The 12,546-nt window shown below is 39.6% G+C and overlaps 1 protein-coding gene across 4 annotated transcripts in view; it reads left to right on the top strand.

Moving 5' to 3' along the window:
• The window catches only part of LOC144265169 (terminal uridylyltransferase 7-like), a 51,057-nt gene that overhangs the window by 29,676 nt on the left and 8,835 nt on the right, over window positions 1-12,546 (top strand). For 3 of the 4 annotated variants that reach the window (XR_013346187.1, XR_013346188.1, XM_077817503.1), the window contains exons 19-27: window positions 2,214-2,303; window positions 2,381-2,494; window positions 2,621-2,698; window positions 4,035-4,212; window positions 5,306-5,353; window positions 5,443-5,534; window positions 6,467-6,582; window positions 7,947-8,242; window positions 12,261-12,337. Coding sequence is in view for 2 of the 4 variants with exons in the window: in XM_077817503.1 (XP_077673629.1) it covers window positions 2,214-2,303; window positions 2,381-2,494; window positions 2,621-2,698; window positions 4,035-4,212; window positions 5,306-5,353; window positions 5,443-5,534; window positions 6,467-6,582; window positions 7,947-8,242; window positions 12,261-12,337 (1,089 nt within the window). In the remaining 2 variants the exon portion in view is untranslated. Of the gene's footprint in view, window positions 1-2,213; window positions 2,304-2,380; window positions 2,495-2,620; window positions 2,699-4,034; window positions 4,213-5,305; window positions 5,354-5,442; window positions 5,535-6,466; window positions 6,583-7,946; window positions 8,243-12,260; window positions 12,366-12,546 lie in introns of all 4 variants that reach the window. The other variant, XM_077817504.1, reaches the window with a different exon arrangement.

Below are 12,546 nucleotides of genomic sequence, written 5' to 3'. Positions count from 1 at the left end.
CCTGTTCGTCAGGTTACGCGTCTGTATGTGTCAGTTGGTAGTGCCTGCATTTCTGGGATGAAAGGTTTGTGGGTTTAGGAACTGCCCCAGAATTTATGCTCTGCCACATGCCTTAGAAATACAGTAGTAGCTTGATGCTTCACTCTTCTGAGGTATTACCTTTTGGATGCTTCTGCATATTGTTTGTGAGCAGATGAAAGTTAAGAATCTTGATAAGCTCCTCCCACCAGAGCAGGTGGTAACCGCACTCTCCTGATGAACGCTTCCTGTCTGAATAAAACAGGTTTTAATGTGCAGAACTCGGTAAGTGGTTTTGCTGAGCTCCAAACAACTGCAGCGTTTGCCTTTTAATTCAGTGCACTTAACAGTTTAAGTTGTAAATAGGTGAAAGTGTATGTGCTCACACATTTGTACACACACAGACACATGTATATTCATACATATTAGGGCTGTCAAGCAATTAAAACGGTTAATTGTGCTGTTAAACAATAATAGAATACCATTTATGTAAATATTTTTGGATGTTTTCTACATTTTCAAATATATTTCAGTTACAACACAGAATACAAAGTGTACACTGCTCACTTTATTTCTTTTTGATTACAAATATTTGCACTGTAAAAAACAAAAGAAATAGTATTTTTCAATTCACCTAACACAAGAACTGTAGTCCAATCTCTTTATCATGAAAGTTGAACTTAGAAATGTAGAATTATATACAAGAAAATAACTGCATTCAAAAATAAAACAATGTAAAACTTTAGAGCCTACAAGTCCACTCAGTCCTACTTCAGCCAATCGCTCAGACAAACAAGTTTGGCTACAATTTGCAGGAGATAATGGTGCCTGCTTCTTGTTTACAACGTCACCTGAAAGTGAGAACAGATGTTCGCATGGCACGGTTGCAGCCGTCGTATCAAGATATTTACGTGCCAGGTGAGCTAAAGATTCATGCTCGTGCTTCAACCACCATTCCTGAGGACATGCGTCCATGCTGAGGATGGGTTCTGCTCGATAACAATCCAAGGCAGAGCGGATAGACGCATGTTCATTTTCATCATCCGAGTCAGATGCCGCCAGCGGAAGGTTGATTTTCTTTTTTGGTGGTTCAGGTTCTGTAGTTTCTGCATCTGAGGGTTGCTCTCTTAGGACTTCTGAAAGCATACTCCATGCATCGTCCCTCTCAGATTTTGGACAGCATTTCAGATTCTTAAACCAGGGGTCGAGTGCTGTCCCTATTTTTAGAAATCCCGCATTGGTACTTTCTTTGCCTTTTGGCAAATCTGCTGTGAAAGTGTTCTTAAAACGAACATGTCCTGGGTCATCATCCAAGACTGCTCTAACATGAAGTATATGTCAGAATGCGGGTAAAACAGAACAGGAGACATACAATTCTTCCCCCAAGGAGTTCACTTACAAATTTAATTACTGTATTATTTTTTTAACGAGCGTCATCAGCATAGAAACAGGTCCTCTGAAATGGTGGCCAAAGCATGAAGGGGCATATGAATGTTTAGCATATCTGACACATAAATACCTTGCAACACCAGCTATAAAAGTGCCATGTGAATGCCTGTTCTCACTTTCAAGTGACATTGCAAATAAGAAGCAGGCAGAGTATATCCCGTAAGTGTAAACAAACTTGTTTGTCTTAGCGATTGACTGCACAAGAAGTAGGACTGAGTGGACTTGTAGGCTCTAAAGATTTACCTTGTTTTGTTGTTGAGTGCAGTTATGTAACACAAAAATGTACATTTGTATTTTTTTCATGATAAGGAGATTGCACTAGGGTATTTGTATGAGGTGAATTGAAAAATACTGGTTCTTTTGTTTTTCATATTTACAATGCAAATTCAATCAAAACTAATGATCTAAAGTGAGCACTGTACATTTTGTATTCTGTGTTGGAATAGAAATCAATATATCTGAAAATATTTAATACACTTCAATTGGTATTCTATTGTTTAACAGTGCGATTAATCGCGATTCATTTTTTTTTTTTTAGTTAATCGTGTGAGTTAACTGCGATTAATCGACAGCCCTCATACAGATGCAAGCTTTTCAAGTGCAAGTGGTTGTGAATCATTGTAGGTCTGTGCTCCTCTCAAGGAAATAGGTCGTTTTCAAAGCCTCCCTGATCAGAGGCGTTAGCTAACTACCACTTTTTCCACCTCACGCCGTTTCCCATACTTGACTTCCTTATTTATTTACAGGCCCTGCATAACACAAGACTCTTGTCCTCTTATGCAGCCGTTGATTCCAGAGTAAAATATCTGTGTTACACAATGAAAGTCTTTACAAAGGTGAGTAACACTTCAGGCACTCTGAAAGTGATAACAGCCACAGTAAAAAGTTTTATAATTTGCTTTTCTCTTTCCAGATGTGTGACATTGGAGATGCATCTCGAGGTAGCCTGTCCTCCTATGCGTATACTCTTATGGTGCTTTATTTTCTTCAGCAGCGAAATCCACCAGTCATTCCTGCTCTCCAAGAGGTACCGTATGTCAAGAAATAAATTGGTCCCAGTTAGATATTTTTTGGTGCACTCTTGACCAAAATAGGGATCAAAATCATCAAGTCTGAACAGCCATGCTCTAACTAGTTAACTTTCTGTTCTTAGATCTACAAGGAGCCAAAGAAGCCTGAAGTTTTAGTTGATGGTTGGAATGTTTATTTCTTTGACAAAATAGATGAGTTGGTGAGTCTTCTATTCACTTTTCTGATACAGCATTATCGTGCAATAACTCTGTAAAGTGAAACTAACCTCTGGTAAGGCATGTATTTGAAAAATGCAGGAGATAAATGTAAAAGGTAGTTACTAACAACGACTTTTGCTAATCTGTTTTACATACGGGCTGAAAATGAGAGCTTCTCATTTAGTTATATAAAATGTCAGCTATTACTGGACCTAGCTGTGTCAGCCTTTACAATTGGAATTGTGAAGCGATACTTCAGCACCTTGCTTTAGTAATCTAAATGTGTTTAGAACTATGCTGAAAATGTTCTTAAAAGAATCTGCTAAATATTTTTCCGCTGTTAAATGGAGCCAGATACTGTTATAACAGCACATGCCTTAGGACATGGTACTTTGTTCGGAGGAGAAAAGAGTAATGTTACTCAAGACAGAGAGCCAAGTATGAAACTTGAAAGCAGAGTATCTTCTTTGTAAAAGGGCATTCCAGGAAACTTTTGTATAGAACTCAAGAGTAGCAGCCGTGTTAGTCTGTATTCGCAAAAAGAAAAGGAGTACTTGTGGCACCTTATTTGTTAGTCTCTAAGGTGCCACAGGTACTCCTTTTCTTTTTGTATAGAACTGTACATATTCATATTTATTGGCTTAGCCTAATAAAATACAATAGACCTTCCAAAATATAAATCTCTGAGTTGATTTAAAACACTCAAAGCTGAGATTTCCAAGGCAGTATAGGGGATAAAGCCATTCACTTAAAACTATTTGGCATATAATGGAAATGTGTGGAAATCCCAATTTTGTGCTGTCAAGCTACCATAACATAGTTGGTTGTCTACAGAACAAGAGACCAGTGCACCTGTGAATAAATATTTTTGCAAAACCTGAATGCTTTGCATTCAATAGTAATCCTATTAGGTTTGTTAAACAATAACCACCGATGTGCCATACTGCTGCTTTCTTCCCTACCTGATGATAAGTGACATAACCCTTCAATGGAATAACTTTGTGTTGAAGGGGCACCCAGCCTAACAGTAAACTAACAATACGCATATCAATTTTGCATGCTATCAAAAATAAACAGCAAGTTGTTTAAAAAGAAGCAACACATTGCTACTCTTCACACTAAAAATACCCACCAACCATTTAAACAGCAAAATTTGAGTATTAACCTTCAAACTATATAAAAGGATGGAAAGTGATTTAGAGTAACTCTAAACCACACTTGTGTATAACCAATTACAATTATGTGTAATCTAACACTCTGAAATGATGACTGTGCATTTGCTTAATCTGTCTGAATCGCTGAATCTCAGAAGAAGAAATCTTTCTCTCTAACTTCCAGCCAGCCTGTTGGCCAGACTATGGTTCAAACACTGAATCTGTTGGGGAGCTATGGCTGGGACTTCTCCGCTTCTACACGGAAGAATTTGATTTCAAAGAACATGTTATCTGCATCAGAAGAAAAAATCTGCTTACAACTTTCAAGAAGCAGTGGACCTCCAAATATATTGTTATTGAAGGTATTGTAGGAACTAATACAGAGCTCATTGATGGATGGAATTGCTTTAAAACCCATTTGAATAAATCTGCTCTTCTCGCATGTTGTTTTTCACTTTTTCATCCTGCTGGATTAGGATATTTCCTCCGGCTAAGTACATTGAGTGAAATCCTGGCTCTCAGAAGTTAGGGACAAAACCCCCCATTGACTTCAGTCGGGTTGGAATTTAGCCCTTATTTTTCAACTGAAATAAAGTTGAAAAGTGAATTTTACATTTTATTTTGTTTGTTTGAGGGCTGACTATCAGAATGGTTAAGGAAACTGGAATTCAGTCCATAGTCTGTCTGTCTCACTGTGTAGTCTTTTCCCTGATTCTTCAGATTCAGAGATTCTTCAGACTCAGAGATGAATGTAAAAGCTAGTTACTAACAATGACATTTGCTAGTATGTTTTGCAGACGAGCTGAAAATGATTTTTAGCTTGCTTCTACTCCAGATCTACTTAGTTCTTATCATATCCCTTATTTGGAAAAGATTAAGTGTCTAGTTTCAAATCAGTTTGACTGGCTTAAACATTTCTTCAATTAGCTTTCGTATAGCATTATGCAGAATGTTGAAATGATGCAATGCATTATGTTTTAAATCTGTTCCTTTTTGTTAGAAGACCGAAACCCTAATCCAGCAAAGTACGTAAAAAATACATGCTTCGCTTTTATGTATACGAAGAATCCCTCAGAGATAAAATTTAGTTGAAGTTCACCAAATCTTTAAGTGCTGTGTTGCATCAGGGTCCATATGTGGGAAATCTTGTCAATGCAGACATTGTCTTTCTAGCTCATCTAACTTTGATAGAAAGGTTGCAGGGGTGGGAGGGGTTTCCTCTCACCTTCAAAAATTGCTCTTTTTCAACATTTTGGTCAATTTGGTTCATAGCTAGACTGCTGAGATTCTGTCTTCTGAATATATCCTCTTTCAGGATATGGAGAAATCAATTTCAGTGTTTTGATTCTGCATCAGTAATAGCAACATGAGCTTGTTTGTGTTCATATTAATCAGTTTGGTTCATAGTTTGCTTTCATATGGACTTTAGTAATACCTACAGATTTCTTCACACAGATCCCTTTGATTTGAACCACAATCTTGGAGCTGGCTTATCAAGAAAAAGTAAGTTACCCGGTCCACAAGCATTCCACAAATCCGCTGAGGGTCTTGATTTATTTAGACAATTGATTTTTTTTTCTTTTATTTCCTAGTGACAAATTTTATAATGAAGGCTTTTATCAATGGCAGAAGGGTATTTGGTACCCCAATAAAAGGATTTCCTAAAGAATATCCCTCAAAAATGGTAAGTGTCTTTAGAATATAGCGATACACACCCACTCTGCATTGGTATCTAAATCTCTTACCTACTGTGAAGTTTCACACATGACTCAGATGAAAACAATTGCACTCTATTAAGAACTTCTTGGTAATTTATGCATGGGAAATGAGGAGTTTCCTTTCCAATTTCAGTGGTAACGTCCATCGTGGTGGTTCTTTCGGCTTCTGCCTCTAAGTTGTTGATGGGTTGTTTCGGTTTTTTTAACACTTATATTGTGGCAACACCTGTTAACATTAACCAGGTTGGGGCTCCATTGTACAAGCGTAGAGTAAATCGTCATCTACCCCAAACAGCTTAGTCTAAAATGTGTTGTGTTAAACAGGCTGTCCTAGAGCAAAGCAGCAGTGTGTCAGGGAGTGAGTTAGGAGAAGCCCTCACCTGTCACCATGTTATACAGCTCTGAATTGCAGTCCCATTACAGAGAGTGGAACATGGCTGTAACTTTGTTCTCATTCAGACTATAATGTTCATGGCCACAAAAGAGGTCAAGAAGGCTAAACTGGGTTCTTTATAGAGCTGTGGTCAGTTAATGGCCTTCCTGATTCTACAGTAGGCACCCCAATGGAGTGATACAAAGCACACCTACCTTCACTCTTTTGGGGAGCTGCTTGTGCTAATACGGCCTCACGCTTAGGCTATGTTTACACTAGTACCGCTACAGCTGCGCCACTGAAAGGTCTCCCGTGTAGCTGCTCTTTGCCGGCAGGAGACAGCTCTTCTGCCGGCAAAATAAATCCACCCCGAATGAGCAGCGGTAGCTTTCTCAGTGGTTTTTTTTTCACTCCCCTGACCAACAAAAAGGCCATGTCTACACTAGCACTAGACATAGCTGGCTTAGGTTTCCAAATCTTGAAAAAAAAAAAATAGATGCACAACACTACATTCTTTCCTTTTAGGAATACTTCTTTGACCCAGAAGTCCTGACAGAAGGAGAACTGGCCCCAAATGACAGATGCTGCAGAATTTGTGGTAAAATTGGACACTTCATGAAAGACTGTCCCTTGAGGAGAAAGTACGTATATTTTTAAGGGTTGTGTGGTTTTGGTAGTACAAGGGGTTTGTATAAATTTCTGAAATGTTGGATTCAGGAGATACTGAAAATTGACCAAGTGGAGGGTCCAGTGTTTAAGGGGCTTGGATTACTGATAGAAATGTAAAAGTAACAGAAATTAGAGTTCATCCTTGTAGTTAGAAAATTTGAGCAGAACCGCTTAAATGTCTGAGGAGAAAATAGTCCAGTGTTGATCAGATAATGTTCTTCACCAACTGACTCCAAGAACATGGGCTTTTGCAGTAAGGGATTGCCTCCTTAAGAGCGCTTTCCTTGAAGGGAAAATGTGACTCAATCGTATTCCTAGCCATGCTACAGACATGAAACAAACCTATTTTGGGGGGAACCAGTTGGCCTGAAGACCTTCAACAAGCTTTAAAAAAGCAGCAACAAAACACTTTCTTGGCAGCTAGCAAATCAGGAACGCAAGCAGAAACTGTCTGAAGTATCCTTTTCTGTATGATGTTGTTGTTTTATATTTGATTAGTGAATTGTGAAATGGATATTGCTTAGACATCTAGGTTAAGAATCCATGCACCCTGGCCTAAGCAAATGTATCATAGCCGAAGTCCCAAATAAAGAATATCGGGTATATTTTCAAGAGCCTCTAAGTGGCTGTGAAACACAGGCATTTTTGAAACTACCCGACCATTGGTTCCAGTTTTAATTATATTAAATTTCTTTTTAGCATTTTGCTTAGAGCCTTTCTCTTAAGTGGATGGACTGCAGCAGCCATGGTTGATTGTATGGTGGAGGGGGTTTTTGAGCTTTACGTCATAAATTTTTTCCCTTAGATGCATCTCTGTGTATATACAGTATGTAATATGAAACCACCATGTTTAAAAATTAGCATTTCTTATTTGTATAACAGTGCTGTCGGTCCAGATTTGAAAAAACTTAAACCACTCTAATTGTGGACTGAGTACTTTATATTTAGGGTTTTGTAACCGGGAAGAAGTTTGTACAGCTCGATGAGAAATCCATGACAATTACTCCTAGAGTTAGACACTTTGGTTGTAAAGATGTCTTGCTTTTTCGCCATAGTTGATTGTATGGTGCTTCTTTACTACATATTGCTCATATTTTCCATTAGAGTTCAGCAGAAAGTTTTTTCCTCAACTACATAAATGAATATTACTAAATTTATTTAATATTTTATGTTGGTTCTCTCACCACGTAGACTTCTAGGAAAAAGAGAGATACGTTTATTCATCTTTGTTGCGTGTCACATAAATCCTCTTTAAGAATATACTATTTAACACAAAGTTTCTTTTCTTCATCTGACAGAGCCTATTTGCTTTTATGTCACTGTTTTGCTTCTGCAGGTTGAGACGACGACATGATCATGAAGATATTAAAAACCAAAGGTACATCGAGAACAACGAGAAAAGAAGCAAAGAGGAAAAAGATACCTCAATGAAGGAAGGAACGATATTATGTACACCTCAGAAAAACAAACTAGGGAGAGCAACACTGGACCCAGGAAGAGAGAAGTCTTCCAGGCAGTCAGCAGAGAAGTGGAAGTGGCAGGAGGACAGGGACTTAAGAGAAAAACGTTGTTTTAACTGTGGGAGAGAAGGCCACATTAAAAAAGAGTGCCCACAGTATAAAGGAGCTGCAGGTATGAAACCCCGATACATTCTAAGACATCTTAAACAGACCCTATCATTTTGGAGTATTTAACGAGATTGACTAAATGGGTCTGGATTACTATCTCATCAAATATACTGACATAGTACTGAACCTTCCTTTTTCAAGGGGACAAGATGCAATTGTCTAATTTCCCTTCTTAGTCCTCCTCCTGCCTTAAGGGCACCCCCGTCACCTGGAAAGACAAGACATGATTTCCATTAGAGCTGCATTGCCCAGATCCTCAAAGGTCTTTAGGCTCCTAAATTAGATTGAAATCAATGGAAGGTAGGTGCCTAACTACCTTTTGAAGCTCAGTGGAGGTTAGGTGCTTAAATACGTTTTGAGGATCTGGGCCTGCATGTGGGGAAGAGTTAGTTTTCCTATTTCCAGAGGCTGTTTCCACTTTTCTCAGAATCCCTGTTAGCTCCATTTTCAAACTTTAGATTCCATTTCATTGCATTGTACATCCACGAAGGCTGGCACCAGAGCTATTCTTGTCATCTTAAACTACTGCATTCTGAATAAGTTTAAGCATTTGACCCTTTCCCCCGTAAATGGTTTTAAACCATTCCTAATAAGCACAAAGTGGTTACTATTCAAACAGGATGTGGAAATGAAGCTTCTCAAATCAGCAGCCAGGCAGAGGGGATCCATTTCCTGCAGCAGCCTTTGTCATTATCTTGTGCGGGGAATGCTACTTTTCTCAAAGACCACTGATTCAGGAAGGACTTTAAGAGTGATACAGAATACCTAGGATGAGGCCAGGTCCTCCTTCAATGAGGAGATGATTGCCAAAGATCTTTGGTATGATGGCTTGCTCCCTTCTCCAATTTCCTGAGCAGGCAGACATTTCCTAACCTGGAACAGATGAGAAAAATCATCCTGCTGAGATGTAGTATCACAGGATTGGAAGGGACCTTGAGAAGTCATCAACTATTGTTCCGTCCTAAGTGGAGTACTTTGCATTTGTCCTTATTGAATTTCATCCTGTTTACTTCAGAGCATTTCTCCAGACTGTCCAGATCATTTCTAATTTTAATCCTATCCTCCAAAGCACTTGCCACCCTTCCTAGCTTCGTATTGTCCGCAAAGTTTATAAGTGTTCTCTCTATGTCATTATCTAAATCATTGTTTAAGATATTGAACAGAACTGGACCCAGAACTGAGGGACCCCACTTGATATGCCCTTCCAGCATGACTGTGAACCATGGATAACTACTCTCTGGGAGCAGTTGTCTAACCAGTTAGGCACCCACTTTATAGTAGCTCCATCTAAGTTGTATTTCTGTAGTTTGTTTATGGGATATGAGACTGTTATGTGAAGCAGTATCAAAAGCCTTATTAAAGTCAAGATATGCCATATCTACCACTTCCCCCTATCCACAAGGCATAGAATCATAGAATATCAGGATTGGAAGGGACCTCAGGAGCTCGTCTAGTCCAACCCCCTGCTCAAAGCAGGACCAATCCCCAACTAAATCATCATAGCCAGGGCTTTGTCAAGCCTGACCTTAAAAACTTCAAAGGAAGGAGATTCCACCACCTCCCTAGGTAACGCATTCCAGTGCTTCACCACCCCCCTAGTGAAAAAGTTTTTCCTAATATCCAACCTAAACCTCCCCCACTGCAACTTGAGACCATTAGTCCTCGTTCTGTCATCTGCTACCGCTGAGAACAGTCTAGATCCAGCCTCTTTGGAACCCCCTTTCAGGTAGTTGAAAGCAGCTATCAAATCCCCCCCTCATTCTTCTCTTCTGCAGACTAAACAATCCCAGTTCCCTCAGCCTCTCCTTATAAGTCGTGTGTTCCAGTCCCCTAATCATTTTTGTTGTCCTCCGCTGGACGTTTTCCAATTTTTTCACATCCTTCTTGTAGTGTGGGGCCCTTGTTACCCTGTCAAAGAAAGCTATTAGGTTGTTTTAACAAGATCTGTTCTTGTGAAATCCATGCTGACAGTTACTTATCACCTTATTTTCCTCTAGGTGTTTGCAAATTGATTGCTTAATTATTTGCTCCATTATCTTTCAGGGTACCAAAGTTAAGCTGACTAGTCTCTGGGTTGTCGTTATTTCCCTTTTTATAGATGGGCACTAATTTGCCCTTTTCCAGTCCTCTGGAATCTCTCCTGTTTTCCATGACTTGTCAAAGATAATTGCTAATGGCCCAGATATCTCCTCAGTCAGCTGCTTGAGTATTCTAGGATGTATTTCTTCAGGCACTGGTGACTTGAAGACATCTAAGTAATTTTTGTCTAAGTAATTTTTAACTTGTTCTTTCCCTATTTTAGCCTCTGATCCTACCTCATTTTCACTGGCATTCACTATGTTAGATGTTCCATCGCCACCAACCTTCTTTGTGAAAACCTGAAATGAAGTCATATAGCACTTATGCCATTTCCACATTTTCTGTTAGTGTTGTTCCCCCCTCGTTGAGTAACAGACCTATCCTGCCCTTGGTCTTCCTCTTGCTTCTAAAGTATTTGTAGAATGTTTTTTTGGTACCATTTACATCTCTAGTAGCTTAATCTCATTATGCGGCTTGGCCTTTCTAATTTTGTCCTTACATACATGTGTTATTTGTTTATATTCATCCTTTATTTGACCTAGTTTCCACTTTTTGTAGGACTCATTTAAAGTAGAGCCCTTTCCTAAGAAAAGGTGAGGGGGTGCCCCCTTTGTTAATCACTAGCCTCTGAAGGAATAGAGAATTGCAGTATCTCCCGAGGTGGTAAGATGCCCTCCTTGGAACCTTTACATAAGCCCCCAGAGCATTTAAAGCCATTGAAAAAAGTTCCTCTTCTTCCTGGCCATTTAAAGCAGCATTTGTCATATCAATTCTCTCCATGAGGAGAGTCTCAAATCAGGCCTATTTTACGCTACAGCATTGCTCCCACTGATGTAAGTCACCCACTACAGCAACCTAACAACTCCACCTGTGTGAGAGGCGTAGTGCTTAGGTCTATGTAATTAGGGTGGTGCAGTGTCTGTGTAGATGCTCCATTACGTACATCACCTATTGTCTGTCAACTAAAGATGAAGAAGAAAAGGTATTCAAGGATTCTAGCCAAATAGATCTGAAATGAAGTTTCATATCTGTGCTGCACCCTGTGTCTGACCCTGAGTCACTTGTCTAGTTTTCCACCTCACTGTCATCAGATATAAACATCTTGTACTTACCGTCAAGGCTTTGTGTCTCTGAACTGTCTCCTTTCATATTTCCCCTTGTCCCCTCATTCTGCCAGTGCTAGCTTCATTCTGCCAGTGCCACCTTATCTCACACGTTTCTCCATGTCTCTTTTAAATCCTGTGCCCTACCCCTGGAATTCACTTCCCAAACCTAATTGGTCAGATTTCCTCATACCTCATTCACATTCCTCTTAAAAATTCACTTCTTCTGTCCCATCTCTGAAGTGTGACATAGGGAGAGTGAAGACTAAAATATATTTTACTGCATTCTACTGTGTATTCATTGCTGTGGGAGCAGCTTCAGCTGTTTTTCAGTCCAGGTGACCTGCTGTATATTGACCTTTGTCACTTCTAGCATATAAGTGTGGTGATGAGGTTGTCGAATGTATATGTAAACTACATTAATCACAGAGAGGTGGCCGTTGCCTATCATTACATGTGTGTTGGAGAGGGTGGTCCTGTTGATTAAATCTTTTGTACTTTGTTTTCTGTATGGCCCCAAAAGTGTTCTCTGTGATCCAGTGGTAAGGGGGCAAAGTTCAATTCCCTGGTCTCCCTTGGCTTACTGTGTGACCTTGGGCAAGTCACTTCTCTCTCTGTGCCTAAGTTCTGTCAAACGGGGATAATAGTTCTTCCCTAATTCTTAAGGGTGTTGAGGTTAAATACACTAAAGATTGTGAGGTGCTGGGATACTATGGTGATGGGAGGTGAGGCATGCATACAAGTGCCTTTATATAGATAATGATAAGTTGTTGGAGTTTCTAATTGGAAGGTAATATTTTTATCTTTTCAATAAATTTTCACTGTATTTTAATTTCTCAGGTGGATCTAAGTCAGAAAGTCTGTGTGGATCCCCTTCTTCAACCAGTGCTGTTAAACATGCTGGTAGAGTAAATCAGGTCAACACTGCATAATTTTCTGAATCAGGTTCTCAACCTTTTTCTTTCTGAGGCCCCTGACAACATGCTATAAAAACTCCAGGGCCCAGTTTGGTTGGGAGGGAGTCAGGGCTCTGGCTCAGGGGTTGCGGGGGCTTCTGGCATAGGTGTAATTTGACTTCTATTTTGGGTGGGCAGGGGCCAATGGGGCTTGGGCCAGTTCTGTATGG

This window comes from Eretmochelys imbricata, chromosome 5 (assembly GCF_965152235.1).
Source record: "Eretmochelys imbricata isolate rEreImb1 chromosome 5, rEreImb1.hap1, whole genome shotgun sequence".
NCBI lineage: Eukaryota > Metazoa > Chordata > Testudines > Cheloniidae > Eretmochelys > Eretmochelys imbricata.
The sequence above is the reverse complement of the archived record's forward strand: the minus strand, read 5'-3'. Positions and strand labels throughout refer to the sequence as shown.